Source organism: Podospora pseudopauciseta, chromosome 6 (assembly GCF_035222475.1).
Source record: "Podospora pseudopauciseta strain CBS 411.78 chromosome 6, whole genome shotgun sequence".
NCBI classification, from domain to species: domain Eukaryota; kingdom Fungi; phylum Ascomycota; class Sordariomycetes; order Sordariales; family Podosporaceae; genus Podospora; species Podospora pseudopauciseta.
Genome location: NC_085895.1, coordinates 550,009 through 575,607, shown reverse-complemented (window position 1 = coordinate 575,607; position 25,599 = coordinate 550,009). Strand labels below are relative to the sequence as shown.

General features: G+C 52.4%; 10 protein-coding genes across 10 annotated transcripts; 6 read left to right on the top strand and 4 right to left on the bottom strand.

The window, feature by feature from the left end:
* Positions 1 to 241: 241 nt before the first annotated feature.
* On the top strand, positions 242 to 1,174 carry QC763_604350 (uncharacterized protein; the record flags this gene model as incomplete). The annotated part of the gene is made up of 1 exon (XM_062914279.1): positions 242 to 1,174. One exon carries the CDS (start codon positions 242 to 244, stop codon positions 1,172 to 1,174), a length of 933 nt encoding a protein of 310 aa, XP_062762507.1.
* Positions 1,175 to 3,024: 1,850 nt separating this feature from the next.
* QC763_604340 (uncharacterized protein) lies at positions 3,025 to 4,845 on the top strand (the record flags this gene model as incomplete). The annotated part of the gene is made up of 1 exon (XM_062914278.1): positions 3,025 to 4,845. The coding sequence occupies one exon, from the start codon at positions 3,025 to 3,027 to the stop codon at positions 4,843 to 4,845; it is 1,821 nt and encodes a 606-aa protein (XP_062762506.1).
* A 696-nt stretch (positions 4,846 to 5,541) lies between these two features.
* On the bottom strand, positions 5,542 to 6,909 carry RPL26A (60S ribosomal protein L26A). The gene is made up of 4 exons (XM_062914277.1): positions 6,773 to 6,909; positions 6,601 to 6,713; positions 5,799 to 6,542; positions 5,542 to 5,732 (listed from the first exon to the last, which is right to left on the bottom strand). Exons 1-3 carry the CDS (start codon positions 6,789 to 6,791, stop codon positions 6,261 to 6,263), a joined length of 414 nt encoding a protein of 137 aa, XP_062762505.1. The 5' UTR covers positions 6,792 to 6,909; the 3' UTR covers positions 5,542 to 5,732; positions 5,799 to 6,260.
* A 551-nt stretch (positions 6,910 to 7,460) lies between these two features.
* Positions 7,461 to 11,980, bottom strand: QC763_604320 (uncharacterized protein). The gene is made up of 2 exons (XM_062914276.1): positions 11,407 to 11,980; positions 7,461 to 11,343 (listed from the first exon to the last, which is right to left on the bottom strand). The coding sequence occupies exons 1-2, from the start codon at positions 11,525 to 11,527 to the stop codon at positions 7,766 to 7,768; spliced, it is 3,699 nt and encodes a 1,232-aa protein (XP_062762504.1). The 5' UTR covers positions 11,528 to 11,980; the 3' UTR covers positions 7,461 to 7,765.
* On the top strand, positions 11,873 to 12,659 carry QC763_604315 (uncharacterized protein). The gene is made up of 3 exons (XM_062914275.1): positions 11,873 to 12,284; positions 12,344 to 12,439; positions 12,529 to 12,659. Exons 1-3 carry the CDS (start codon positions 12,222 to 12,224, stop codon positions 12,550 to 12,552), a joined length of 183 nt encoding a protein of 60 aa, XP_062762503.1. The 5' UTR covers positions 11,873 to 12,221; the 3' UTR covers positions 12,553 to 12,659.
* ILS1 (isoleucine--tRNA ligase) lies at positions 12,595 to 16,201 on the bottom strand. The gene is made up of 3 exons (XM_062914274.1): positions 15,966 to 16,201; positions 13,821 to 15,876; positions 12,595 to 13,767 (listed from the first exon to the last, which is right to left on the bottom strand). Exons 1-3 carry the CDS (start codon positions 16,038 to 16,040, stop codon positions 12,659 to 12,661), a joined length of 3,240 nt encoding a protein of 1,079 aa, XP_062762502.1. The 5' UTR covers positions 16,041 to 16,201; the 3' UTR covers positions 12,595 to 12,658.
* Positions 16,202 to 16,548: 347 nt separating this feature from the next.
* HYM1 (Hym1p) lies at positions 16,549 to 18,797 on the top strand. The gene is made up of 4 exons (XM_062914273.1): positions 16,549 to 17,025; positions 17,081 to 17,138; positions 17,199 to 17,680; positions 17,742 to 18,797. The coding sequence occupies exons 1-4, from the start codon at positions 16,918 to 16,920 to the stop codon at positions 18,207 to 18,209; spliced, it is 1,116 nt and encodes a 371-aa protein (XP_062762501.1). The 5' UTR covers positions 16,549 to 16,917; the 3' UTR covers positions 18,210 to 18,797.
* Positions 18,798 to 18,947: 150 nt separating this feature from the next.
* QC763_604290 (uncharacterized protein) lies at positions 18,948 to 21,741 on the bottom strand. Its single transcript, XM_062914272.1, has 2 exons — positions 21,362 to 21,741; positions 18,948 to 21,311 (listed from the first exon to the last, which is right to left on the bottom strand). Exons 1-2 carry the CDS (start codon positions 21,362 to 21,364, stop codon positions 19,974 to 19,976), a joined length of 1,341 nt encoding a protein of 446 aa, XP_062762500.1. The 5' UTR covers positions 21,365 to 21,741; the 3' UTR covers positions 18,948 to 19,973.
* Positions 21,742 to 22,797: 1,056 nt separating this feature from the next.
* Positions 22,798 to 24,184, top strand: QC763_604280 (uncharacterized protein). Its single transcript, XM_062914271.1, has 2 exons — positions 22,798 to 22,997; positions 23,059 to 24,184. Exons 1-2 carry the CDS (start codon positions 22,890 to 22,892, stop codon positions 23,752 to 23,754), a joined length of 804 nt encoding a protein of 267 aa, XP_062762499.1. The 5' UTR covers positions 22,798 to 22,889; the 3' UTR covers positions 23,755 to 24,184.
* A 126-nt stretch (positions 24,185 to 24,310) lies between these two features.
* On the top strand, positions 24,311 to 25,428 carry QC763_604270 (uncharacterized protein). The gene is made up of 2 exons (XM_062914270.1): positions 24,311 to 24,793; positions 24,853 to 25,428. Exons 1-2 carry the CDS (start codon positions 24,638 to 24,640, stop codon positions 25,207 to 25,209), a joined length of 513 nt encoding a protein of 170 aa, XP_062762498.1. The 5' UTR covers positions 24,311 to 24,637; the 3' UTR covers positions 25,210 to 25,428.
* Positions 25,429 to 25,599: the final 171 nt, after the last annotated feature.

Sequence of the window (25,599 nt, the reverse complement as noted above, 5' to 3'; positions counted from 1 at the left end):
TCTGACCTCCACTCCTCCTGGCCAATTGTCTTGTACACCCCGGCCAATCTCATCGTCGTTACCTTGACCTACTTCCCTCAAACTTTTCACCACCTTTCCCCTGACAGCCACTCCTAATATCACAGCACCAGCACCTGCACCTGAGGCGTGCTTGATCTGACCAGTGTCACTTCATTCGCATCAAAATCACATTTCTTACATTTCTCACACTCATCCTCTAGTGATCCAACAGATTCCCAAGATGCCGTCTTTCGATCGCGTCTACGGTTCATCGCCGGTTCTCGCCATGTCACCACAGGCAGTTCACCAGGGCTCGCTCGGCAAGCCTTTTGTCCAACAACACCAAGCCATGTCTCTCAACAATGCCTATTTCGCTCGCAGCCCTTCGTCAGTCGCCGGTCGCAAAAGATCCAGGGACGAGGCTGCTGTCAATCTTGACCCCCCCGAGAAGGTGGTTGACGCTCCTGTCATCAAAACCTCAGAAGAGGAGTACGTCTACGGCCCTGGCATGACTCTCATCAAGAAGAGTTCTGCCTACGTCGCGGATGCCAGCAGCCAATCTGGCACTTGGTTAGAGGAACAGGTCGCCAAAGAAGAAGCGCGCAAGATGGAAGCTGCGGTCCTTGCTCAGCAGCAACTGTCTCAGTCCAGACCCTCTCTCAGAAGTCACAAATCTCAGCGTCTCGAAGTGAGCCGGGACGACAGTTCGCCTAGCAGACGGGCCAGCCCTACCCGTGCTGCCTCCAGCCCCCTGCTGGGTTCGTCCGACTCTCTTGGGCAGCCCATCGTCGATGACTTCACTCTTCATCTTGGCATTGGATGGAGTCGGATCAGCGATGACGAACATATTCAAGCTGCTGCTCGAGGCTGGGCTCGCTTCATTGACAATCATTACCCTGTCACCAACGCCAAGATTCTTCTCCAGAGCCGCGGCCTCCAATCATACTTGGTCGAAGCATCCGAAGGTTACTTTTTATTCGCCGAAAACCTTCGTCAGGGGCGTCTTGTCAGCACCACAACTGATCGCGCCCTTCAAAACCTCAAGACCTCACCCCCTACCTTTGACGGGCCAGCCACCATGGAAGCCTCTGAATCACCCAGGCCTCTGCAGCCCACCGCCTCTTTTGCGACACACATCAGCCCCGTCACCTCGATTGAGATTGACATGAACTAAACACATATTTGCGACTCACCGTCTTCTGTTGGCTTTGGCGTTGGCGGGATGGGATTCTTTTGAGCGCAGCTTCTGGTGAAGTGTTGCGTGGGCGGCATGGCGTTGAATCTGGCAGGCGTCGATGCGATTTCTTCGACCATATTCGTCTCATATTTCCAAGGGGTTCTGGGGTTCAAAAGGTAACAGGGGATTTCAAGGCAATTTTCACTTCAGCCATGTGTTTTTAACCAATCAGGTGTATTACTAGCAAGCAATCGAATTGCCATCAAACTACTACTCTGATTTGAAGTTTTGTGAACGTGAATTAGGCTGTAGGCTCATACAGTGCCCGCTCAAGTCATGTCTTGATGAGATCAGATGGTTTGTGTGAAGTTATGTCAGTGAGCTTGTCAGGTGGTGATTGAGTTTTTGGTGTGCGGTGCCATCCCTTCTTTTGCTAAAGCATGTGGGCATCTGGCCGACAGCTGATGGCAATTGATGGCTCTCCGGCCCCGAACAAGACAGATTCTTGGGTAGAAAAGGCCAACACCAAAGACAAACTATCGAGATGACAGAGGTGGATTCTGGACACAACCTCGTCTCTGCTTATCTTTGTCCTACCAAACCACTTCAGCTCCGTCCCGAACACTCGAGGTGCCGGAATCGGGAGCCAGGTGAGTGAGCCCAGCAGGTTTGGTCTCACGCTACTGACCAACTTTACCATGCACCGCAACGGGAATATGGAAATGGTGGCATCTGGGGACACAAACTCGACTAAGCAGGGAGCAGGCATCCAATCGAGTCCAACCTCCCGAGAAAGGCCACAAACATACCAATGTGCTGCGAACGGCGGTGGACTTAGTAAATAATAAAACGCGGACAGGGCGCGTCCTGCATGATAGCTATGCAGACATTGCCTATCCGGTCCCTACCTACCTGGGTGTCGACGTGAGGTAAACAACAACAGAAGCCTGTTGTTGATTTTCCTTTGTTTCATCTTCTCCTTCCTGTCTTTTATTTCTTCTATGGTTTTTCCCATATGGTTATCCTGGACCAATCCCTTCTGCAACAACAGACCAAGGGCAGCCAACCTAGGTCAGGTCGACCGTCACCTCACCACCAATCGCTTGCTTGCCTTGGGGGTCGGCAGAAGACCTAGAGCTGGCTGTCCACTCACCCATTCCCCTGGTGGTGGCGAAACCCGGAGGTCTGCGAAAGAGCAGCTCTTGTTTTCCCTCTCAAGTTTTCGTTCGCCGTCGACAACCGGGGCGGGACTGGTCTGCCCTGGTGGGCTGGGAAAGCAGAGCAAGAAACACCGCCTCGCAACTTTGCCGCTGCCTCACTCCGCTGCCTCACTCCGCTGCCTCACTCCGCTGCCTCGACCTGCCTCGTCCACAGAGTCACAAGCCCAGGGAGATACCACCTGGGCACATCCCCTGTCTCTTTTTTTCTCCTCTCACGCAATCGTCAGCAAGGGGTAGGATTACCTGCTTTTTCACCTCCTTCTCCCCTCTTTCTATCGTTTTTTTTTTTTTTTTTTTTTTTTTTTTTTTTTGGCTGTCATGCAGCGTTGACCTTGAGCGCGCGCACCAAACAACCTGAAAGACTGCCCGCTCTGCCTTGCCTGCAGCTTCGACCCCTCTTAGTGCAACCTCTTTCCAAGTTTGCCGGCCAGGTGCCAGCTGTCAGAGGAGCTCACGCCAATAACAGTGACATCGTTAGACGGAGGCAGCCAGGGGAGCAAGATCAGAAGGATACTAGTCGGGAGAGCATTTTGTTATCGTCGCACGAGGTATAACAGCAGACCAAGCAAAGCGGAAGAGGGGGAAGCAACAGACACCCGGGATTTTGGCACACCGCCGCCAGCATTCATGGTGTCGCATCACGGCGACGGGCCCACGGTCCTGGCACTGCGGGGGACCTCATCCGCCGTGGAGGCAAGCGACCGAAGGAGAGAGACCGGCGCCCCCCGCGCGGCAGCTTCACATGTCTCGTCGCGCTCGAGACGCTACAATCGGTCTCATGCTGGTGGCACCTCGTTCGTTCCGCAGAATGAGTTCCCCGTCTTCAGTCACAGTGGCGATGTCGAAATCCTGGTGCGTCTCGCATCCGGCCACGAGAATCGATACCTCCTTCACCGACATACCCTGACCCGATGCTCTGGGTTTTTCGAGATCAGCACCAGCAATGAATGGTCGCGAGCGCAAACAGTCCCCGAGAATACGCCGCCGTCGCTACCAGCACCTCCCACTGCTGGCGCAATCGAGGGAGTCAAGCCGGCAGGAGCGTCGCAGCAGCTGACAAGGATAGAGGACCAAGGGATTGTGGGGAGCAATGATGGAGGTGCGGTTGGGAAACCATCGTCTGCATCGCTGACGCCGGTGAAGAAGAGATGGAGATATGAATTAGACTTTGGGTCAGGGGGCGACGATATTCCCATGCTGGTGCAAAAGGAGGAGCGAGGCCCGCCCCCGACGACCAATTCGCTTTTTGGCGGACCACCACCCTCACACTCCTCCAGCCGCCATCACAGCAGTAAATCAACATCGCACTCTTTCTTTCGATCTGTCGCCAACCTCAGTCTGTCGTCATCCGGCAACCACGCGCCATCCCTCCCACCACCAACACCAGCCGAAGAAGACCTCCTGCGCGACTACGACAACCTGTTCAGAATCATGTACAACTACGCCCCCACCCTCGACCCGATCAACATAGCAGATGCCTACATCCAATGTAAATCATTGCTCAACCTTGCCGACCAATACGACGCCCTCGCCGTCGTCGGCCCGCGGGTCGACCACCACATGCTCCAGTTCCAATCCCGCCTCTGGAAGCAAATAGCAAAATACCCCATCTCCTACCTCCGGCTAGGCTACCTCGCCAGGTCAAAAGTTATCTTTCAAGAAGCGTTGGTCCACGTTGTCGGTCAATGGCCCGCAGGCGAGCGCTCCATTAGGGCTGCCTTCCCGGAGACGGTAATAGACATAATAGAAGACAAGGTCGACGAGCTAGAGGAGACGGTGTCCCGAATCGAGGCGAGGTTGTTCCGACTCACTCTGACGAATCGATCTTCCGGGGAGAGGGTTTCACCAGGGACGAATTATCTCGACTGGCTGGCGGTTAGTCTGTTTCGCACCTGGCTGGCGGATAACACCACCCCTCCGCCGCCTCTTCCCCCGCCACCACCAGAACGGACGGGAAGGTCCTCCCGCACCGCACTTACAAATGGAAATTCGGGGAGCAGCGGCCGCCATAGGAATAACTCTTCTTCGTCGTCGTCCTCGGCGGCGGGCGCTCTTGTCCCTGCGAGCTCGAACGGCAACAGCAATTCTGCCCAGAGGAACGTCCACTTTCACCCTCCCCCTCCGTCTGTACCCCCGTTGGCTACCTTGGGGAGGACGTATAGAATACTAGGATCGACCCAAAACGAAAAAGGGTACCTGACGCATGACGAGTGCAAGAGGTTTCTGAAGCTGACGCCTGACCTGTACTCGAGAGATAATTTGAGAAGGTTTGAGAAGCGGATTGATGAGCTAAAGGCTATGGCGAGGGAGGTGGTGAGGCCGTTGATGGGGAGCGGGCTTGAGCTCGAGTTGCAGGGGGGTGGGCAGGTGAGTTATTTGACTTGTACGCGTGTTGGGGAGAGGGATCTGCCTTGGGTGGGAGGGGGGGGAATGGTGAGGTATGATTAGGCGGGGGAAGGGCGGGGGGGAAACAAGAGCCTGGTGCTTTTGGAGGGAGATTTGGGCGGGGCGGTTTATGTGGAATGACCTAGGGTGAAGATTGGGATGGGAAATTTGGGATGTTTCTCTTTGTTTCTTTATTTGTTTGTTTAAATGTTGAGGATACCCTTTTTTTTGGTTTGTCTTTTTGTAAATGGAGTACTACCTGTTACTGGGTTGAAAGTATGACTGATGTTGTATGGAAGTTGGTTGTCTCTCTCTTTAATTCGAGATTATATCATTTGAGAAGTATAAACAAGCAAAGGCCGTTTAGATGTTAGAGATTGTTCGTGGCTTTTTTTTTTTTTTTTTTTTTTTTTGCACTAAAGTGAGATATATACCATGTTTTCGGTGTTGACCATACCTCCAGACTACCCGGGCTCTATGTTACACGGCGTGTGCTTCAAGAGACGGACGGAAGAACATCATTAAGGTGGCTCAAACAGAGAACATGATCCATCTCTACAAGCTTTTACGCGTAAAGTAGTCTGCCTGTTGGAGTGCCGTTCATCGACTTCAGGTGATGTCTAGCGACATCACCACATGCTACTACACCGCCTTGCCTCCAGAAAAGAACACAACCACCCACCCAGCCAACCACCCAATCAGCTCACGAAACAAGGTCGACATCAACCATCAAGGCCATCACAAGATCAACTAGCAAAACTTGCAACAACTCTTTCAATTCTTCTTCTACCTTAGCAATAAAATGTCCCTCACCATCAAACCCCCTCTCTCATCGATATAATCTCTCCGAGGAAGTCTGCAGGTGAGAGCACCATGGCCCTTTCGAGAGGTCAAGTGCCGATTTGTTCTTCGCCAATTGTTTACCTCGAAAGCCGTGAGAAAATACCGTGCTAACGAGGAGATAATATGGCGGTCATCATCACATCTCATCATATTTTTACTCTACACACACTCACCGTCATCGAGACATTCCGATCCAACATGATCATCAGTCTTGCTTACGACTCCTAAAAAGTTAGTACCAACGAAATCGAGGCAGTATACAACAAGCCTTTCCAATCAAAAGGCAAAAAAAATGCAAAGAGACAAGAGATGTGGCTTCGGGATAAACCTCCCATGGAACAATAATCACTTGAAAACAGTGAAAATTGGCCATTGAGAACAAAAAATTGTCTCGATTCGTTGATTCTGTCTCTCCCTCCCTCATAACCCTGTTGAGGTGATGGTGTCTTCTAGATCCGTCCCTGTGATTTTCCCTGTCCCAAGATATCCGTAATTTCACAAGCAACCGATTTGACGCCAGAGTACCGACCGAGATTGTTGAGAGAAAGGGGGTATCGAATCTCGACCAGCCGAACCGAGAAAATTTTTGTCGTTTTTTTTTTTTTTTTGCATTCAAGGTCTCATGTTGTCACCGCTTAAGCAGTGGCAGCGGCCTTGGGCTTGGAAGCTTCACGGCCGGCCTTGATGCGCTCAAGGATGGCCTCACGGTCCTTGTCGAGCTTGAGCTTGGTGATGACCACGTTGGAGGGGTGGATGCCGAGGGGGACGGCGGCACCGGTGGCCTTCTCGCGGACGACGCGCTCGACGTGGATGACGTACTTGAGACGGTAGACGGAGGTGACCTTGCCCTCCTTATCCTTCTGGGAGCCACGAACGATGGTGACCTCGTCGTCCTTGCGGATGGGGATGGAGCGGACCTGTTGAGATTGTCAATTACCCGATCATTTTTGAACAGCGAAAGTCGCAGGAACATACGTTGTACTTCTCACGGAGCTCCTTGGAGAGGGGAGCGCTCATGATGTCGCGACGAACGCTGGAAGGCGCGGAGAAGTGAGCCTTGCGAGACTTGCGTCTGGAGGACGAAACGTCTGCAATTAATTGTTAATATCGCATCGTTTGATGGGTAATTTATGAAGATGGCACTGACTGGTAGAGACCTTGGCCATTGTGACGGATCGTTGGGCGACTTGGACAAGGAATTCGGTTGCTTGATTGATCACCGTGATCTTGACGGAGGAGAAAATAAAGAGGCGAGGTGTTGTGGGTTTTGGTCAAAAATTTGGCGAGCCCTGTGTGCGGGCTTTCCGACCGCCTGCCTGAATAGGATTGGTCGATGGCAGAATTGGGAGCTGGGGCCAACTGCCAAGAGGAGTGGGGCATTTCGGGTTTAACCTCCAGTACTCAGCAGGCTGGCATGTCAATGAGAAGGGCAACGTCAGGTGCTGGACACTCGAGGTCGAGACGATTGAAAGACCGCTAAACCAACAGTCATGGACCCTCCCTGAGTTTGGCCTTTCCAAGCCAGCCGCTACTATTCTCAGCTCACAATCTCCCATACGCGGTGCACTTTGGTATGATCTTGAATTGTACTTTGCACCACCCCCTCTCCCCCCTTCAACCCGCCAGACAATATACCACCTAACTAGATATTCTATACTCTACACTTATACCCTTCCTACATCTGTCAAAACCTCTCCTCCCATATCCAGATTCAACTCCCATTGTATACCATAAAAAACCCTACGTTTAAACCAACCAACACCGCCCCTACCACCACCCTTACCCAGCTTCAAACCCATAAACCTTACGCCTCGCTCGCCATACCATTTGTTATAGTGTGAGTCTCCCGTTGTAGTCGACGAAGATAACGCCACCAATCCATGCCATGCAAACCCAAAAATAACAAATATTTTTTTTTTAAAAAAAAAAAAGACTTTCCACCGAAAGAGAAAGAAAAAAACCTTTGCTTTTTGAGAGCCCTGGGGTATATCCAAAACCAAACCACGCAGCCAGCATTCAAAGCAACAAAAACAAACAGTATAAACAAGACGCCAGAAACAGACACCCAGTCCCGTCTTGTAACACACACACAGCGACTCGCACATCGTATCTATACCAGAGCGGCGCCATAGAGGAATGACTACTGATCCTCAGCACTAGCCTCACTGATATCCGCAAACTCGACCCTCGTCCTCAACGTGCTCCCCCTGAACGGCGGCTGGCCCAGCCTCGACCTGATGATCCCTGGAGTACTTCCCAAGCTACCGTTCGCGCCGTACTCACTCCTCAATCCCCGCTCCAAGGGGCTGGGGAGGATAGCAGACGGGGTAGTCGTGGGTCGATAACCCAACGGCCGCAAAGTGCTAGTCCTTCTCGTGGGAGTGCTCATGAACCCAGGATCATTGGTCTCAGCATCAGGCAAGAAGCTAGTCTCGTCAAATTCGAGCATTGGGCCAAGACTTCTGGAGCGAGTGGAGAAGCGAGCAGAGGGTGGTGGGTTGCGGCCGAGTTGGGAGACGGTTGGAACACGGGGTGTTTCTGGGTAGGTAGGGCGGGAGAAGCGAGAACGGTCGGGGAGGGTGCTGGTGTTGACGGTGACCAGCTGGCTTGCTGTGAAGCCGCCTGGGCCGAGAGTATCATCTCCGGACCCGTGGGTCCGAGTCCTGTTGCTGCGGCGGGACATGATGCTGGCTCTCGGATCAAGCTGTGTCATTTCCGGATTGGCCTCCTGCTGCCACTCGTCCAAGATCTGGCTGCACCAACGCTTGTCGTTTCTTTCCTTGACCGTGAGAGCCATGCGGTTCCTGCTTATCTGCTGCAGAGCCTCAAACTCCCAAGCCTGCCAGTACTGACCAAGAGTCTTGTCCTCGTCATAGTTGATGGCATACTCAGCGTTTGCCTGGGCTTCGTGCAGCTCCTCTATCCAGTTGTTGCAATGGACCTCCAATTCGGCGTCCACGGCCACATCCTGCATATCTCCGGCTGTCCTTGCGACTTCGAGCCAGTGATTGAGTTGCCCGTTGATATCCTCACTCTCATAGTGAATATTGGTATCATGAGCATATCTGCCAGTGTCCACATGATCACCAGCAAAGTGAAACCACCACTCCAAGCAGGAACTCGCAAGTTTGACTTTGTAATCGCGCCGAAACTGCCGCAGTGAGCTCATCAACCTCTCCCTTCGCTTCTTCTCCGTAATGACCGGCCACTTGTCCAGTGTTCCAATAACACGGAAACGCTTGACCATGCTGTCCGCCTGTCTCGCAGCACGACGATCCCTCTCCAGATTCGCCCAGTGGTAATCCAGCCACATATCCACAATCGGCCTGCAAGTGCGAAAGATATTCACCACATCTGCATTCCGCCGATGCTTCCAGGCCACCCCCACATCCAGCGCCATCAACCACTCATCCACCACATCACCCCACACATAATAGTTATCCATGCTGATGGCCTTTCGTTCGTCAACCGCTCGTTCGTTCTGTGACCTAAAAGCAGCAGCTTGCACCTGCTTGAGCGTCCCCTCCATCGCCAACTCGTCCGTGTAACGTCTCCAGAACCCGAGCCGTTCCTCGTTCGCCCAATGCGACAGCACGTCGAGTATCGTGTACTGGTCATCGCGCTCGGTAAACATCTTGAGCTTCGTCACGTTCTCCCACCGGGTGAGAGGTTCTCTGAGCAGAATCGCATCAGCATCTTCGGCATCCTGAAGAGCCCCTTGAAAGGCCGAATACCACGTATCCAAAACGTGATACCTTGTGTCTTCCTCGTCGGCATCTTGATACCATTTCAGAAGTTTATTGAGCCTTGCCTGCTCCTGCCAATACGCCATGGTCCTGCGGCATTCCTGTCTCAGTCCCTCGACGGTGGCTTCCATGGCCGTGTCCTGGAGATAGAGGGTTTCTTCGTGCCAGATGCCGGTTGCCTCGTCGAGCACAAGTCTCTCGTCCACGTCAATGGCTAGCTCGTGCTGATCCATAGCATCATTCGCCCTGTCGAGCCAGGTGTTCAGGCTGAACTTGAAGATCCGAACCGACCAGAGTGTGTCCGCAAGATGCATCTTTTGAGTTTCCTGCATGATGCCCAGACATTCCTTGATGAGGGCATGCTGGTCTGTCTTGATCGCCACCTTATGGCGAACCTCGGAAAGCAGGGTAGTCTGGCTCCATTTCTGCAGCGCATGCATCAGGATAAAGTTGGTAACCTTGGCCTCGTCCTCGATGAGCTGCTGGCGCCAGGCTGCAAAAGCCTTCTTGCGCACCAGATGTCTTCGGGCTACCGCGGTCCGGTCGCGTTCATCCAGCGCAAAGTCGTGCCAGAACGTGATCGTGGTACGAACAGTGTAGATTTCGTATACCCTTGTCGCGCGTTTTTCCATGCGCTCGGTGTACTCCCGGTGCTCGACAAACGCCTGGATATTGGCCTGTTCCTCCAGGAGGGCCCAGTATTCTTCCTTCCAAGCCTCAATGACCTCATTCTTGAGGTCGCGGTCCTCGACATCCTCGGCAACGGCCAAGAGTTCACGGTTCGTATCCTGGGCGATTTGGAAGTAGTATTCCCACGTCTTGAAGGCATCCTTGACGAGTGCCTCGTCCTCGGCCATCTTGAGCTGCGCCAATTTCGCCTCCAGGGCCTGGATATCCACGGCGGAACGATCTCCATGGGACAATGCGGAAGATTCCTGCTGTCGGGGCCGGTCGTCGTCCTGGGTCGGAGCGGTCGAGTCGCTCACACGTCGTGCTCCGTTGATGATGTCGTCGGAGCGAGGCGAGTCGTACACCGGCTCAGTATCCGCGATGGTGGAAGGGGATGCGGGCCGTCCTTTGTTGACACCGTTTCCGGCAGTGGTCGCATGTGGCCGGGTACTTCCCAAACCACGCGGGAGATTGACAACCTCCTTGATCGGGACATGCGCGTGAAAATGCGCTGGAATGTGCGGCCCGCCTTGTTTGGGTCGCTGATTCTCTACCGCATTTTCAATCGCGTCCTCCAGCTCGTCATTGCCCGCTTGCTCGTTTTCCCGGCGCCAATTCGTAATGCGCCGCAGGGCTTCCCTGTTCCTCGTGGCTTCCCTCGTGGCCGAGCTCCAATTCTTGATATTTTCCTTTGTCGTTGCTTTGAGTACCGGCCGTGGGTCGGCATGGACCACTCTTCCGTCCCTTCCCAAGCGGCTGAACGGGCGCGTTGATTCGTCGTCCGAATGGTCGCGCCCTGGTTTGTCCAAGAACGATACCGACTGAGATCTCGGTCGCGATCGTGCGCGAATAGGTAGTTCATAAGTCCCTTCATCCGACACAACGGTTCTATCGCTTCGACGGGAGACAGAACTATGCCTGCGCCGCCTCTGCTGTGGCAACTGTTGCCGGCGGGGGGTGGTGCCAAGCTCGAGTTCGACCGTGGTTTCTTCCTCGGTGAGTGGAAAAGATCGAAGTGAGTCAGGTCTGGTGGGTGGACTGCTCGGAACAAACTCAAGTTTGATACCCATTCCTTCTAAGACGGTTCTAAACTTGTGGCTGAGCGTCTCCCCCGATCGCTGCCCCCCAATCTTAAAGATGAGGCGCGAGATGTGGGAGGGAGGGTCATCTGGATCGTAGCCATGGTTGGGGAGGATCTCCTCTGCCGCGCGGAAGAGGGCTTCTGTAGGTAGTTTGTCTCGTTCTGGTAGGGTAGGGAAGATGGACTCTCCCAATGCGACGATCTCGTGGATAAGCTCAATGTCTGGAGCGCGAGGTCAAGGTTAGCTTCAGTGGGCGCGGCGCAAAAGCTTCAAGAGAAACCAACCTTCATCTGAATACGGCTCGTGGAGCTGACTGCTATTGCTGTTGACAAACGTGTTGGAAGAAGAAGGAAGCGGAGGCCCAGCCCTGCCGTCTCGGAGGGGCAGAGAGGAGTGAGGCGGCATGGGAGAGGGCGCCACCTCCAAGGCATGATAGACTTTGACGTGGGCTGATACAATTCGAAAATGTGTTGTCTTGTTCGTAAATTACAAGCAAAAGCGTACAGCAATAGTTGGTGCTAAACAAGGCGTGTGTCTTGGCCGACAAAAAAAAAACAATGAATCGCAGCAAATGCACAAGCCGGGCTCGGCCTTGATTTGGAGTCGCGAAAGCACCGGCGGCACAGCAACGGCAGTGACAAAAAAGGCGCCCAATGGATGCGTGGAGAAGGAAAAAAAGGAGGTGCAATGGATGGTCGGCCGGCAGGGGACGGGAGGGGGGGCGCGTGTCGAAGTCGCGGATGGTGAAGCCTCAAAAGTCGCGTAAAGCGACGGGCGTGACATAAGGTAGGTAATCCAGATGGCTGGGCCTCGATGGCCAGCAATGATTGGACAGGAAGGGTTGGGGCTTTGTTTGGCGCGCTAGGGCAGAATCCAGCAAACGGCGGGCCAGTGCGCGCCTTCGAGATGCCAAGACCTTCGACTAGAAGCAAGTCAAACGTCATGCAAGACGGGATAGGGGAACCCGAACCCTCGTGAACCACTCATTCTCTCAAGTCCTCGAGTCGACAGTTCAAGCAGTTTCAGACAGGCCCTCGACACCCATCTCGACTTAATAGCTTTTCCGGCTCAAGCTTTAAATTGGGCAGCAAACGCAAACATGACCCGAAAGACTCGTCCCATCCAACGGTTCGCTCAAGCTGTGTCAAAATGCACTGCTGAGGTGAGGCAACCACGGAGCAAACATCTTGAAACTCGGACACAAACTAACAATGGAAGCAGGCTACCGTATATGGTCAATGTGTGGTTGCCGACTACAACTCCGTACACAAGAACCAATGTGCCAGAGAATTTATGGCGTTGAAGAATTGTTACCTAGTGTGTGCCCCTTGTTAACCCCTTTTTAGTTACCCAGCTGTTGCTCCAAAACAATACAAGCCAGCGCTCTGACAATAACCATCATCTAGGCTGCCGCAAAACAGGGTAAATAGAAAACAAAAATAAAACCAAAATTTCGCAGCATTGATACACTATTCGTCTAACGTTGTTTCATTGTGCTACACGCCTAAGCTACCGGATATCATGAAACCTTTTCTTTTAGAGCTTGAGGAGACGCAGCAAGAAAGTAGCCTTTTGTACTTCTTGCTCTTCCTCAGCAATGATGCCCTCCTCCTTCTTCTCGGGGATCTGGCCCATAATGTGGGTGACCTCATGCTTGTCAATCGGCCTACGCAGAGCCTTGGTAATAGTCTCATTGTGGGACTCAAACACCTTCTCCAAGCCAGTGTTCTCAGGATCGCTGAGCACTCTGTACTCCATCTTGATGTCATCGGTGACCTGAAGACCAGCCTTCTTGCGCAGCCTCTGGACTCTGTTGATGATCTCACGAGCAAGACCCTCCTCGGCAAGGCCGGGGTAGATCTCGACATCGAGAATGGTAAGGACATCGTTGTCGGTGTTGGTCTCCAAGTTCTTGGAAGACTCATCCTCCTTCAACCCACGCTTGACAACCAGGTCGCCAGCCTCGAGGGTGATGCCGTCCACCACCAACTTACCAGTCTGAGTGTAGGCATACGCCTCCTCGCTGGTGACACTTGGCAGCGCCTTCTTGACCTTGCCCATGTCCTTCTTGAGCTTCTTGCCAAGTACGGGCCAGTCAGCCGTGACGCTGTACTGCACACCATACTGTGCCTCATCCGAGGTCAGCACAATGTCGCGAATGTTGAGCTCCTCAGTGATGTAATCCTGGAGCGACCGCACGTCTTCCAGATACTGTGGGTCGTGATGAATGACAATGAGCGTCTTGAGGGGCTGCTTGAGACCGATAGTACGTCTCTCGCGGGAGTATCTGCCCAGCTCGATAACTTTCTGCATGCGCTGCACTCTGCGCTCAACGTCAGGGTTGAAAAGCTCTTGCCTGACTTCGGGGAAGGGTAGGAAATGAACACTGCGGGGGTCCTGGCCCTGGAGCTTCTCAGGGATGGAAGGAAGGAGCTTCAGGTAGATGGTATCAGTGAGGAAGGGAGTGAAGGGTGCCAAGCCACGGCACAGCGTGAAAAGAACCTCAAAGAGGGTGTTGAGAGCGTGGAGGGTGTCCTCAAGACCGTTCTCACCCTTCAACCGCTTCCGGTTGAAACGGATGTACCAGTTGGTGGTGTTGTCAATCAACTCAAGAAGCTTGGGCACGACAGTGTACAGACGGTAGGCTATAAACAGGTTAACACGGGGCTCAGATTCCAGGTGACACAATTTTACCTACCAGCCATCTCCTCGTTGACAAACTTGAGCAGACTCTGGCAACTTGCCAAAATCCACTTGTCCATAACATTGGTGTTGGACGACTCCATGCTGGGGTCGAACTTGTAGTCAATATTCTCAACCTTCTTGAGGAGCGCAACTTGGCCCTCGAAGAATTTGTAACTGTTCCAGAAGGGAAGAAGAACCTTGGCCACGACCTCCTTGACACCAGACTCTTTGAAGCGAAGAGGCTCGGCTCTCACTACAGGCGAGTTGATGAGGTACAGACGGAGGGCATCAGAACCATACTTGGACATGACGACGGTGGGATCTGGGTAGTTCTTCAGGCGCTTGGACATCTTCTTGCCATCTTCAGCGAGCACAATGCCGTTGACGACACAGTTCTTGAAAGGGGAGATGCCAAAGAGGTGGGTGCCAAGAACGAGAAGAGTGTAGAACCAGCCTCTGGTCTGATCAAGGCCCTCGGCAATGAAGTCACCAGGAAAGCTCTTCTCAAACTCCTCCTTGTTCTCAAAGGGATAGTGCTTGCTGGCATAAGGCATGCTGCCAGACTCAAACCAACAGTCGAAGACCTCCTCAACGCGCTTGAGGATGCCCTTGCCTTGCTTGCTGGGAATGGTGATGTGGTCAATCTTGTGACGGTGGAGATCTGCGATCTCACCCTCATAGCCACTCAGCTCCTTCAGCTCTTCAATGCTGCCAATGCAGACACGCTCCTCTCCGTCATCGCTGATCCACAGGGGGATGGGAGTACCCCAATATCTGTTGCGGGACACATTCCAGTCCCGAGCATTTGCGATCCAGCTTGCGAAACGCTTCTCTTTGACAAACGAGGGAACCCAGTGCGAGCCCTCGATGTTCTCGAGCATCTGAGGAATGATCTTGGGGATGCGGATGAACCAAGAAGGCACAGCCTTGTAGATCAGAGGGGTATCGGAACGATAACACATGGGGTACGAATGCTTGTACTGAGACTCAACAATGAGCCTGCCAGTGCCCTTCAAGTACTTGATAATCTCCTTGTCGGCCTTCTTCACGTGGAGGCCGGCAAAATCGGAAACCTTGCTGGTGAAAACACCCGAGTCATCAACCGGGTCGGGAGGAGGGCGCTTCTCGGTCACAATGCCAGCCTCAACGGCTACGTTGTAATCGTCCTCACCGAAAGCCGGGGCCTGGTGAACGATACCGGTACCACTTTCAGCCGTAACGTAAGTGGCGTTGAGGAGCTTGAAGGCGACATCCTTGTATTCCTCATAGAAGTAGTCGAATGGGGGCAGGTACTTCCAGCCGAGCATGTCCTTGCCCTTGTACTTGGCGAGGACCTTGAACTTGGCCTTCTTGGGGTCCTTGTAGAGCGTCGAGAGCAGCTTCTCGAGAATGATGAAGTTCTTGCCCGTCTTTTCGTCGGCAATCTTGACGTATTCGAAGTCGGGATGCGCCGCCAGACCAGTGTGAGATGGCAGGGTCCAGGGGGTGGTTGTCCAGGCGAGGAAGTTGGTTTCGGGCTCGTCGATGAGGGGGAAGGCGACGATAACGGCGGGATCGGTGACATCCTGGTAGTTCTGGTTTGCCTCAAAGTTGCTCAGAGCAGTGGTGAGTGTGGTCGAGTAGGGCATCACACGGTAGCCCTGATATACCTCTCCCTTATCGAACAGCTGCTTGAACACCCACCACTCGGACTCCATGAAAGTAGGATCCATGGTCTTGTAGTCGTTGTCAAAGTCGATCCAGCGACCTAACCTCTCAATGGTGTGCCTCCACTCTTCGGAATATCTCATGACAATCGCTCTGCACTCCTCGTTGTACTTCTCCAGACCCATCTCCATCACAGCAGCCTTGCCGGAAATACCGAGCTTCTTGTCGATCTCATGTTCGATGGGAAGACCGTGGGTATCCCAACCAAAGCGGCGCTCGACATGGAAACCCTTCATGGACCAATACCTTGGGATAATGTCCTTGATGGTGGAGGCCAGGAGATGGCCATAGTGAGGCAGACCAGTCGCGAAGGGGGGGCCATCGTAGAAGGTGTAGTTGGGCTTGCCAGCAGAGAGCTCGACCTATGCTATGTATAAGCACACGCACCACCACAGCAGCAGCAGCGAGGTGTAGAGGTTGGCGCCTTGGTCGCGCCAGGCGGTGTGCGCACCTGTCTCTCAAAGGCCTTGATCTCGCGCCATCTTTGGATAGTGGCCTCCTCCTCCTTCGGGAAATCAATGGACATCTTGAAACCAATGCGCTCGCAGAACTCGCCCTAGTAACGAGGGAGGTGTTAAAGGTCAGTCCCGTGATCCTGCTGGCAATACGAAAAACAGAGCAGGAAGAGAGAAAAGGCTATAGGCATAAGTGAAAAGCGGGCCTGACTCACTTGGGATACAGGCGGTGCAGACGTACCGGTAACTGCTTGGAGGGCAATAAATTTCGAAGTTAAAAGTGTGACTCGAAATTCAAAGACGATTGCGCTGGCCTTCTGCCCCAGAACAACTTTTGGAGGGGTTGACTGCGGGGTCTGGCAGCAGCCTTGCAGCGCCCCGCAAAAATCAACCCAATCGACTGTTAGAGCACAACTCTGCGACACGCCAAGATCACATTGTATCTCAGCCTCACATCTACCATCCAGTAAGTAGCCCCCTAACACCGACCAGGGTTATGATAGGCCTGTGATCCATCCATCTTAGCGCCCGTGCTGACCCTGTCACTGCTCTCCCCTCCCTGTCGGTGCCCGTGGCAGCGGCAGGAACAACAACATCCTGGGCCTGTGACGGATTGAGTTGCCATCACAACAATTGCCCCTTTTCCAGCTGACCTTTTGTGTTTGAAGCCAGATTGGGCTTTGCCAGACTTCATTCTGAAGAGCAAAAATGCACTCTGCGTGAGCGGGCATTTGTACAACTCTTCTGTGGCTAAACCGGCGATCCGATACCGCTTGTCGATAAGATCAACCACCTGGGCCCCCAAGGTGCCCGCCAAGGCTTGCTTCCCGTCTCCGAGACTGTACATACATACATCATTCTCGACTTGTCTCCGACTCCTAGGACGACCCTGTACCCGATTCTTGACTGTCGAACTTGCGCTTCGCTGCGCCGGCGGATTCCAGCAACATGTCTTTTCTTTTTGGGCGGACGCGCACAAGGACCAATGCGACCGACCTGCCCAAGCAGGCAAGGGAGCATATCTCCAAGTTGGAGGGACCGCAAGGAGGGCCAAAGGTAAACATTGATGATTCTACAATGCGCCCAACAAGATCTAACCAGCCCAACACAGGCAGATGAGCTAGCAAAGGTTCTATCGCAAATCAAAATGGTTCTCCAAGGCACTCCCGGTATGTTTTGCTCTTCTCAACGCTTCCCCGCACACATAAACTAACATCTAATATCCCCAGAAGCCGAACCCTCCCCCGAACAAATCTACCAATTGATCACCGGTATGATCGAAGAAGATGTCCTCTACCTCCTCGCCGCCAACCTCCACCGTCTCCCCTTCGAATCTCGAAAAGATACCCAAGTCATCTTCTCCTACATCTTCCGGTTCCGCACCCCCGCCGGCGTTCAGAAACCCGAACCCTTAGCCCTGGCCTGGGTGGTAGAAAAGAGACCGCAAGTACTGGTCGAGCTATGCAAGTCGTACGATCACAAGGAGAGCGCTACGCCGGCTGGGACAATACTGCGCGAGGTTCTCAAGAATGAGGCCGCCGCTGCGGTGATACTGTACGACGACGGCGACGAGATGGGGTCCAGCTCGAGGGGCTTGGGCGCTATCAACCCCGAAAGGCCACAAACTGGCAACGGGATTTTCTGGAAGTTTTTTGAGTGGATAGATAAGAGCTCTTTTGAGGTGGCGGCGGATGCTTTTACCACGTTTAGAGTGTGTCCCGTTTTACCCCTTTGTTTTCTGTCTCCCTTTACTAATTCCCCCTACCAAAAAGGAACTCCTCACGAAACACAAAGAACTCGTCCCAAAATACCTCGCCGTCAACTTTGACCTCTTCTTCTCTCGGTACAACTCGGTCCTGGTTCAATCCAACAGCTACGTCACCAAGCGGCAGTCGATCAAACTGCTCGGCGAGATATTGCTCGACCGATCAAACTACAACGTCATGACCGCCTACGTCGACAGGGGGGAGCATCTGAAGATCTGCATGAACTTGCTCAGAGACGACCGGAAAATGGTGCAGTATGAGGGGTTCCACGTTTTCAAAGTCTTTGTGGCGAACCCGCACAAGAGCGTGCCGGTGCAGAAGATATTGCTGATGAACAGGGAGAAGTTGCTGCACTTTTTGAGTCATTTTCTAGAGGACAGGACGGACGATGAGCAGTTTATTGACGAGAGGGAGTTTTTGATCAAGCAGATTAGGAACATGCCGAGTCAGCCTGTTCAGCCGCAACATCGGTAGGGCCGAGGTGGTGGTGGTGAGGAGGGGCGACAGCACTATCAGCAGCAGTATCGGGAGTATCAGGAGCAGCGGGGGAGGTTGCAGCAGCAGTGTGAGCAGCAGGAGAGGCGCCAGCAGCAGCAGCAGAGGCGGGTTTAAAGGTGCCTAGGTTGGTTGGGATTGTTTGGGATGGATGGATTGAGATTGGTGGAAATCAAATTGGGTTGTTGTTGTTTGGTTGGTTTTGTTTGTGTATTGAGGGATCGATGGGCCCCGGTTAGGGTGGGCTGGTTGTTCGGTCGGGTTGGGTTTTTAGGTGTTGGGTTTTTGCATCATGTGAGAAAATGGGAGGAGTTTTTTTTAGAGAGAGTGTGAAAGAGAAATAAACGGTAATGTAATTACCTCGAGAGTAAGGGAGAGAAAAAGATAAAGTACTACTGGGACAGACAGATACAACAATCATTGTGGTCTTACTGTAGGGGGGAGGTTTGGAGAAAAGGGTAGCTTGTGTAGTTTGCATTGTCAGATGAGAGGAGACGATGGGGCCTGGTACCTGGTAAAGATACTGTAGATAGTTTTCAACTATAATGTTCCCAATATGACCACTGAAAGGACGTGGGTGCCACACTCTCCATATTATCAGAGACCTACCAGCCATGTCACTGCTCAGTAGAAGAAAACGAAAGTTTTATGAACAACAATGCTCTTCTCAGCAATATAAGTAAACTAAAAATTGGAAGTCATTACTTCAGACTAGTCTCGCTCTTCTCCGAACCCCCAGTGTCATCCTCAGTTATGACCCTGTATCTCAAACACATGTCCTTGTCCCAAACCTAATATTAGAAAGCAAAGATTCACCTTGAAGACCATTTTCCAAACGCAAAGTCGATGGCTGCTAGTAATTTGCCTCAGTACCGCCTCTTCAGCACAACTCCCGGTCCGAAGCAAATAGGTCCCTCTTCTCGATGAGAAACCGGAGAACCAGTCGAACCAAACCCAACGCTGAAAAAGATGCCATGATACCTCACCCATCTTCATTGCCGAATTATGCCCCCCCTCAAGGCAAAAAGCTAAAAAAAACATCGCGATATCCTCGTAGACCACCCCTCCAGCCCTACCACTCACTCCGAGCGCGGCTCAGCAAAATCCCCCCCAACCAATCCTGAGAAGGTCACTCGGGCCCCTTATCCTTCCTCGTCTCCCCACTAAGCTCACACGGCTCACCACCAGGGACACAAATCATCGCATCCCCAAACGCCATCACCCCAGCCTTCGTCGTATAAAACTGAACAGCTCCCACCTGGGCCCTGTGTTCCACCACATTGGAGAAAATATTCTTGATCCGACAGGCAAAATAAAGAGTGTGAACCTCAGCAGAGGAACTCGACTGCGATGAAACCTTGCGATGCTTGGAAGCGGCATCCACAGAGGACGCCTTGCGCTTGTGAGTGAGTGCAGCCTCGTCGTCGTCGTCGTCGTCATCGTCACCAGTACTGGCACCCTCCTTGCCCCTGGAAAGAGAAATCTTATTCTCGTCATCTTCGCCATCCTCCAGGTGCATGATATCAGAGAGAACAAAACTCTCCCGCTCAATCCGCTCCTGCTTAAGGATGTACTGCCGGATCTTCTTCTCCGTCAGGGCAAATCTCATCACACCGCTCCACCGGTTCAGCTCAAGAGAGCCAGCGAGCATGTCTTCCCCGCCGTCGGTGGCAAGCTCGATGGTCAGGCTGCCTGGGTGAAGCTTAACCCCCACGACAACGTAGTTGACACTGTACTTGCCTATCAGAGAAGAGAGGAGTGGATTACTGGTGGTTGTCGTAAAGGGGAACTAGGCACAAGCCCTTTGGGTGATGAAGCCAGGGACCGCTCGTTAGCTGACGAAGCCGGGGACCGCGTGTTGGGTGATGAAGCCGAGCGCCTGGCAGCAGTCTTTCTGGCAACGGTAAAGTGCACAAGCCGCTTTTTGGGGTTTTTCTCGACGGCCCCGTTGACTTGCCTGATACCTCTTTTCCTGAAAACGGTATGCATTGAAGGTAGCTGGGGCGGAGCGCGGGATGGAGAGGGCGATGAAGAGTGGTACGGAGAAGGGGAGGGTTGGTAATCCTCGTCTTGGTCCAAATCATTCTCATCTTGCTCAATGAATTTAGCCAAAGGAATTTTGGCATCCTCTTTAGTAATCTTTTGACTGTCGATGGCATCATCACCGGCTTCACTTCCCTTAGCCTGAGTGTTCGTGGCCACCTCAACAGCCCCCAGAAACCCAAAACTATTCTTCTTGGGGCGCCCACGGCCCCTTTTCTTGACACCTTCAGTAGCAATAGCCGTAAGGGTAGAGCTAGTGTCAGCCTCAGAGTGTTTGGAAGGTTGCAAACGGCTGACTGTGCCCTGGGCACTCTTGACGGGGGTGTCGGGTTTTCTGGGACGCCCTCGGCCACGCTTGATAGGCATATGCTCGACTTCGTCAAACAACTGCTCGTTCGAGTCAACCTCTTCTGTCTCCACGGTCTGGGTCTTCTTGGGACGGCCGCGACCGCGACTAGTGATGCTATATGGCTTTCCATCAGGGAATCCAGTGGAGATACCAAGAAGCTCGGCGCGCAATTCATCTTTGGCCGTAGTTATCGTGGCTGCCGTGACTGGGACCTTCTGGGACTTGCCACTCGCAACTTCCTCAGGAGAAGCCTCTGGCACTGGCTTCTTGGGCCGACCACGTGGCCGGGGAGCTGTTGCGGGTTGCTTGAACGGCGTGGTTTCCTCGGGCTCATCGTCGTTGTCAAGCTGAGCCTCTTGCTGCAATTTGGCAACTTCTCGGGCTTGCTTGGACCAATGGTGTACCTTCTTCTTCGGGCGGCCACAGGAACGAGGCGTGGGAACAGGTTCCTGGGGTTCGGCAAGTTCTTGTTCAGACTCAGGAGCTTCTTCCTCAAGATCAACAGGGTCGGATTTCTTTTTGGGCCTGCCACGGCCGCGAGGTGTTACACTGGGTGTAAAGGTAGCTGCAGTGTGGTTTTCACCCACAGCTATGACCTTTTTGGGACGGCCACGAGGTCGCGGAGTAGGTTGTCCCACGTCCTCATTGCTGGCGGTCGCGGTACTAGAGCGACTAGGGGTGCGTGCCTGTGAAAGGTATGAATTATTGTATTACTCCTCAGGAGTGCGAGTATACTTACCATTGTCGATACCCAGCTTAGAGTCGCAATTGTCGATATTGGTCCTGAAATCCTTGGTTGTCGGCCTTCTGCAGAGAATTGTAGACTGGCGAGTGTTACGTTGTGGGAGTGAGTGAGTGAGTGAGTGAGTGAGTGTGGGAGTGTAGGAGTGTGGGAGTGTGGAAGTCGTGTGAGAGTGTTGGGGGGTGGTGAAAGGGAGAGAGAGTGGGAGTGAGTGAAAAGAAATCGAGTGCAAAGACTGGGTCTTGTATGGATGCGTGAGAGCAGAGAATTTGATCCAAGTAGGTCGACATTGCCGTCGCGAGTTTATTCACTTGGCCGAGGCAAGAGCTCCAAACCCATAAGGCAAGTACAATGGGCTCCCAACGCAGGTAGGTGAATCCACAAACGACCTTAAGCATGCTCCCATTTTTTGACAACCAAATTCGCTGAACTGAGTATCCGAATTCAACAAATCTAAGTTTATTGTGAAAAAGTGACCAGTAAACCACCGGCCGTCAACATTCCTCCTCACGACGAGCCGGGCCTGCGCCCTAAGTTCCAACATCGCAAACTCGACATCACCAACATACCATCCATGCACTATGCCTGATAAATATCAGTGTGGCACTCTGCCAGTTATCGGTAAGAGTCACCGGCAAGAGTCATGGCCGCCCAGTCCCATACGATAAGGTTGAAAATGAGCAATAGATCATGGTAAAGGTTACAGGGCTGGCGTCCGACGGTCTCGTTGTGGAAAGTATGTTATATCCTACCAGGCATCTTCGATGTTTCACGTGCTGTAAGCATCACCCTCAAGTAAAGACACCCTCCCTGTGTCAGTCACAGAACAAAGTCATACTCTCATAGGAGACACCTTTCTCACCTGTTGAATGCACGTTCGATTTGCGTGGGAGGATAAGGTGTGTTCGGGATATGACGGTGGAGAAGATGGATTTTTAGAGGTTTTTCCGCAGGGAAGGGGAAGTGTTTCAACAAGTGGAAGTGGAAAGAAGTTGGGAGAGACGGAGTATTAGCCTCTGTTACGGCGGTTGAGAACTGTTTTCATGATGCAGATGAACACGTTCTGGACAAAAGATCTGGTGGCGCAAGTCAGCAAATATAACTCTCAACTTACATCTTTAAATAGAACATGGGCCTTTCAGCTGTACCTTGCAACGAATCTATTTACTTTTAAACACCTATTGATCCTCTTTAACATATCTTGACTATTTTTTGAGCATGGCTTAGGATAATGTACGCTTATAGACCATCTTGAGATGTGTTGTTGAGAGTGGGTCTTCTGTTGGTGGAGATTCTCCGCAGTTTTAGCCTATCGATTCTTAACAAGATAAAGTTCAAATCGCCGAGAAAAAGCATGGCTCTGTTAGAGCAAGATAAAGCAAGTCATCTATGGAACTCCAGCGAAATGCCCCTCACCTAGCCCATCCCATGAATGACATCTGAAAGGCATTCACTCCACCCAAGATCTCACAAACCAATCCCATATTCAATTATTTGTATAACCAACCAAAATACCAATCGCATAATGAGAGAGACTGCCGAAATGAAAGTAGACCCAACCAGAGCCAGCGCCCTCATCTCGCAATTACAGGGCGTCAAAGATAAAATCGCCGCCGTTGCCAAGGGGCGTCCTGTGAGTCTTTGTCTTTTCACCTTCAAATCTCACATTACAAATATCTAACACCAACCTCCAGGTACGACTCGTAGCAGTCTCCAAACTCAAACCCGCGAACGACATCCTCGTCCTCCATGAAGCCCCTGAGACAAAACATCTCCACTTTGGGGAGAACTACTCGCAAGAACTGACCCAAAAAGCCGAGCTCCTCCCCAGGACGATTCAATGGCACTTCATCGGCGGTCTTCAATCAAAACACACCAAAAACCTCGCCAAAATCCCCAACCTCTTTTGCGTCTCCAGCATCGACACCCTCAAAAAGGCTGAGCTCCTTGACAAGTACCGCGATGATCAAATTGCTGCAGCGACCAACCCGGATATTTTCGGCAAGATCAAAGTTCATGTGCAGGTCAACACTTCGGGGGAAGAGTCCAAGTCGGGATGTGCACCAGGGCAGGAGACAGTGGAGCTGTGCAAGAAGATCGAGAATGAGTGCCCAAATTTGGAGTTGTTGGGGTTGATGACTATTGGAGCAATTGCACGGAGTAGGGAAACGACACCGGAGAATGAGAATGAGGATTTTCAGGTGTTGAGGGAGCAGAGGGATTTGGTGAGGAAGGAGCTTGGGTTGGGGAAAGAGAGACTGCTGGAGTTGAGTATGGGGATGAGTGAGGACTTTGAGGGGGCGATTGCGATGGGGAGTGATGAGGTGAGGGTGGGGAGTACGATTTTTGGGGTGAGGGGGCCGAAGAGTGAGGCTGTTGTTGTTGCTTAGGGGGGAGGTGTATGGGATGGGATGATATAGCGAGTACATACTTACACCAACATGGGATGATTGTTGCGGCCATTATTGGATGGTGAAGTTCACACGTTAGGACTCAGGGGTACAGCTTGGATGGGATGATTCTTCTGTATTGGGGCAACGGAAGACCGGCAGCGTCGAAAAGAGCAGGAGGCCGGCCATGTTGCAAAAAGGGGAAGCTTTCCCGAGCTCAGTGAGCATATTCATCAGAGGAACATGATAACGTGGGAAGCTGCGTGGCTGCATGACGTTCAGGGGTTGCACCCAGCAAGACATCCCTCTCGTCCTCGAAGAGGCCTGCGCATGACAGATGGTGATGATAGTGTAGATACCAAGCACCCAAGCAGGTATGCTTTGACCCTCGCCACCAGAATATCTACCTGCCTAGTAGCGGTGCTTGCATCTCGTGGTATCATAATCCGACTGATGCCGCGGCGCGAAGTCATATTGGAGATGATTTCTACCGGGTAAAATAATTTGATGAACCCTGAGCGCATGGCTTGGCATCCTGGTACCAGACTTTAAAGTCGCACTCGTAGCATTTTAGACGAAGATGTAGCCCCGTTGGGCTCAACAGTCTCTTCTCAGTCCTTTTTTCGACTGAAGCCCACATGCTGTGGTTGTAGTCCGCGCTTCTTAGGTTGTAGTTCCCGATATCATCGACAAGCGGCTGTTACGACGTAAAGGATGCTATTTTTGTCTTGAGTTTTATGCGAACCTATGATACCATCATGCTTCTCATCGTTTTGGAAGATGTATAAAGCAGACGGATTGTCGTTTTGGATTGATTAATTCTTGGTCTCAGCAGCAGCATCATCTTCTCAGTCTTGCAATCACCTACCCTCTACCCGTCATCATGAAGTTCACCACCGGTCTTGCTCTTCTGAGCGCTCTTGCCACCTCCACGGCTCAGATCCTCGTCCCTCCAGGACCCGTCAAGGGCCCCAATACTCTTGTCTTCAAGCAGATTGGCGGCATCCCCAACAATGAGTGCTTGACCTTCACCAACAGCGTATGCTCTTCCCATGAACCTATTTTGAAAACCAGCACACTGACAAATCTATGCAACAGGGCGAGATCGTCCAAGCCGCCTGCGCCTGGACACACGCCGACAGACAAGTCACTCCCGGCAAGATCTTGGGGACCGACGTCCTCATTGTCCAGCGGGGCTTTGCTGCCCCCTTTCGTGGTGACCTTGTCGGCAAGACAGCCTGCGTTGCCTTCAACGAGACCACCTTCCGCGCCGAGGACTGCTCGAGGAACGACCTGCTGTTTGTCAGATTCGATGTTGGTAACGGCCGGATTCAGGCCAATGGCGCGCCCGTTTGCTTGAGCGGGTATGATAGCAAGGCTTTCGTCAAAATTGATGTCGGCCTCCAGAGGTGCTCGCAGTTCACCATCACTGCTGTTGCGCCTACCAGGCCATAAAAGGGGCACACGCACTGGGAGGAGGAGGAGGAGAGTCTTCATGATGTTGTAATTAGCGTAATCTTGGGGTTGGGGAGGACTTGAGATAGATTCATTTTGAGATGGAGCCTTGATACAACGGCCAGGGGTAGAGCTTGTATGACATCAACAGAATAATTATCGCGTGAAATATTTATAAGAACCAAGTTGGCAGAGACCCAATGTTGTCTTGTGGAGGAGGGGTTGCTCGAGTTATCGAGTCGCACACACACCGTATTTTCGACCCCACTCTCATGCTTGGGATGCAACGGGAACACACGCATATTATATGTATGCTGAAGTGTAGCTGCAGTAGTTTGTTGAACTGATGCCAGGTAGTCGAGATCCCCCCATTCGAACTCTGCACTAAAA

Excerpts from the sequence above, each read along its gene's own strand:
- ILS1 (XM_062914274.1), bottom strand. The coding sequence starts at position 16,040 with ATGTCCATTGATTTCCCGAAGGAGGAGGAGGCCACTATCCAAAGATGG. Across the intron at positions 15,877-15,965 it reads TCAAGGCCTTTGAGAGACAG|GTCGAGCTCTCTGCTGGCAA; the intron begins GTGCGCACACCG and ends TACATAGCATAG. Across the intron at positions 13,768-13,820 it reads TGTCAACGAGGAGATGGCTG|CCTACCGTCTGTACACTGTC; the intron begins GTAGGTAAAATT and ends ACCTGTTTATAG.
- QC763_604280 (XM_062914271.1), top strand. The coding sequence starts at position 22,890 with ATGAGAGAGACTGCCGAAATGAAAGTAGACCCAACCAGAGCCAGCGCC. Across the intron at positions 22,998-23,058 it reads CCGTTGCCAAGGGGCGTCCT|GTACGACTCGTAGCAGTCTC; the intron begins GTGAGTCTTTGT and ends ACCAACCTCCAG.
- HYM1 (XM_062914273.1), top strand. The coding sequence starts at position 16,918 with ATGTCTTTTCTTTTTGGGCGGACGCGCACAAGGACCAATGCGACCGAC. Across the intron at positions 17,139-17,198 it reads GGTTCTCCAAGGCACTCCCG|AAGCCGAACCCTCCCCCGAA; the intron begins GTATGTTTTGCT and ends TAATATCCCCAG. Across the intron at positions 17,681-17,741 it reads ATGCTTTTACCACGTTTAGA|GAACTCCTCACGAAACACAA; the intron begins GTGTGTCCCGTT and ends CCTACCAAAAAG.
- QC763_604320 (XM_062914276.1), bottom strand. The coding sequence starts at position 11,527 with ATGCCGCCTCACTCCTCTCTGCCCCTCCGAGACGGCAGGGCTGGGCCT. Across the intron at positions 11,344-11,406 it reads CGAGCCGTATTCAGATGAAG|ACATTGAGCTTATCCACGAG; the intron begins GTTGGTTTCTCT and ends CTCGCGCTCCAG.
- QC763_604315 (XM_062914275.1), top strand. The coding sequence starts at position 12,222 with ATGACCCGAAAGACTCGTCCCATCCAACGGTTCGCTCAAGCTGTGTCA. Across the intron at positions 12,285-12,343 it reads TGTCAAAATGCACTGCTGAG|GCTACCGTATATGGTCAATG; the intron begins GTGAGGCAACCA and ends CAATGGAAGCAG. Across the intron at positions 12,440-12,528 it reads CGTTGAAGAATTGTTACCTA|GCTGCCGCAAAACAGGGTAA; the intron begins GTGTGTGCCCCT and ends ACCATCATCTAG.
- RPL26A (XM_062914277.1), bottom strand. Across the intron at positions 6,543-6,600 it reads AGCTCCGTGAGAAGTACAAC|GTCCGCTCCATCCCCATCCG; the intron begins GTATGTTCCTGC and ends CAATCTCAACAG.
- QC763_604270 (XM_062914270.1), top strand. The coding sequence starts at position 24,638 with ATGAAGTTCACCACCGGTCTTGCTCTTCTGAGCGCTCTTGCCACCTCC. Across the intron at positions 24,794-24,852 it reads GCTTGACCTTCACCAACAGC|GGCGAGATCGTCCAAGCCGC; the intron begins GTATGCTCTTCC and ends TCTATGCAACAG.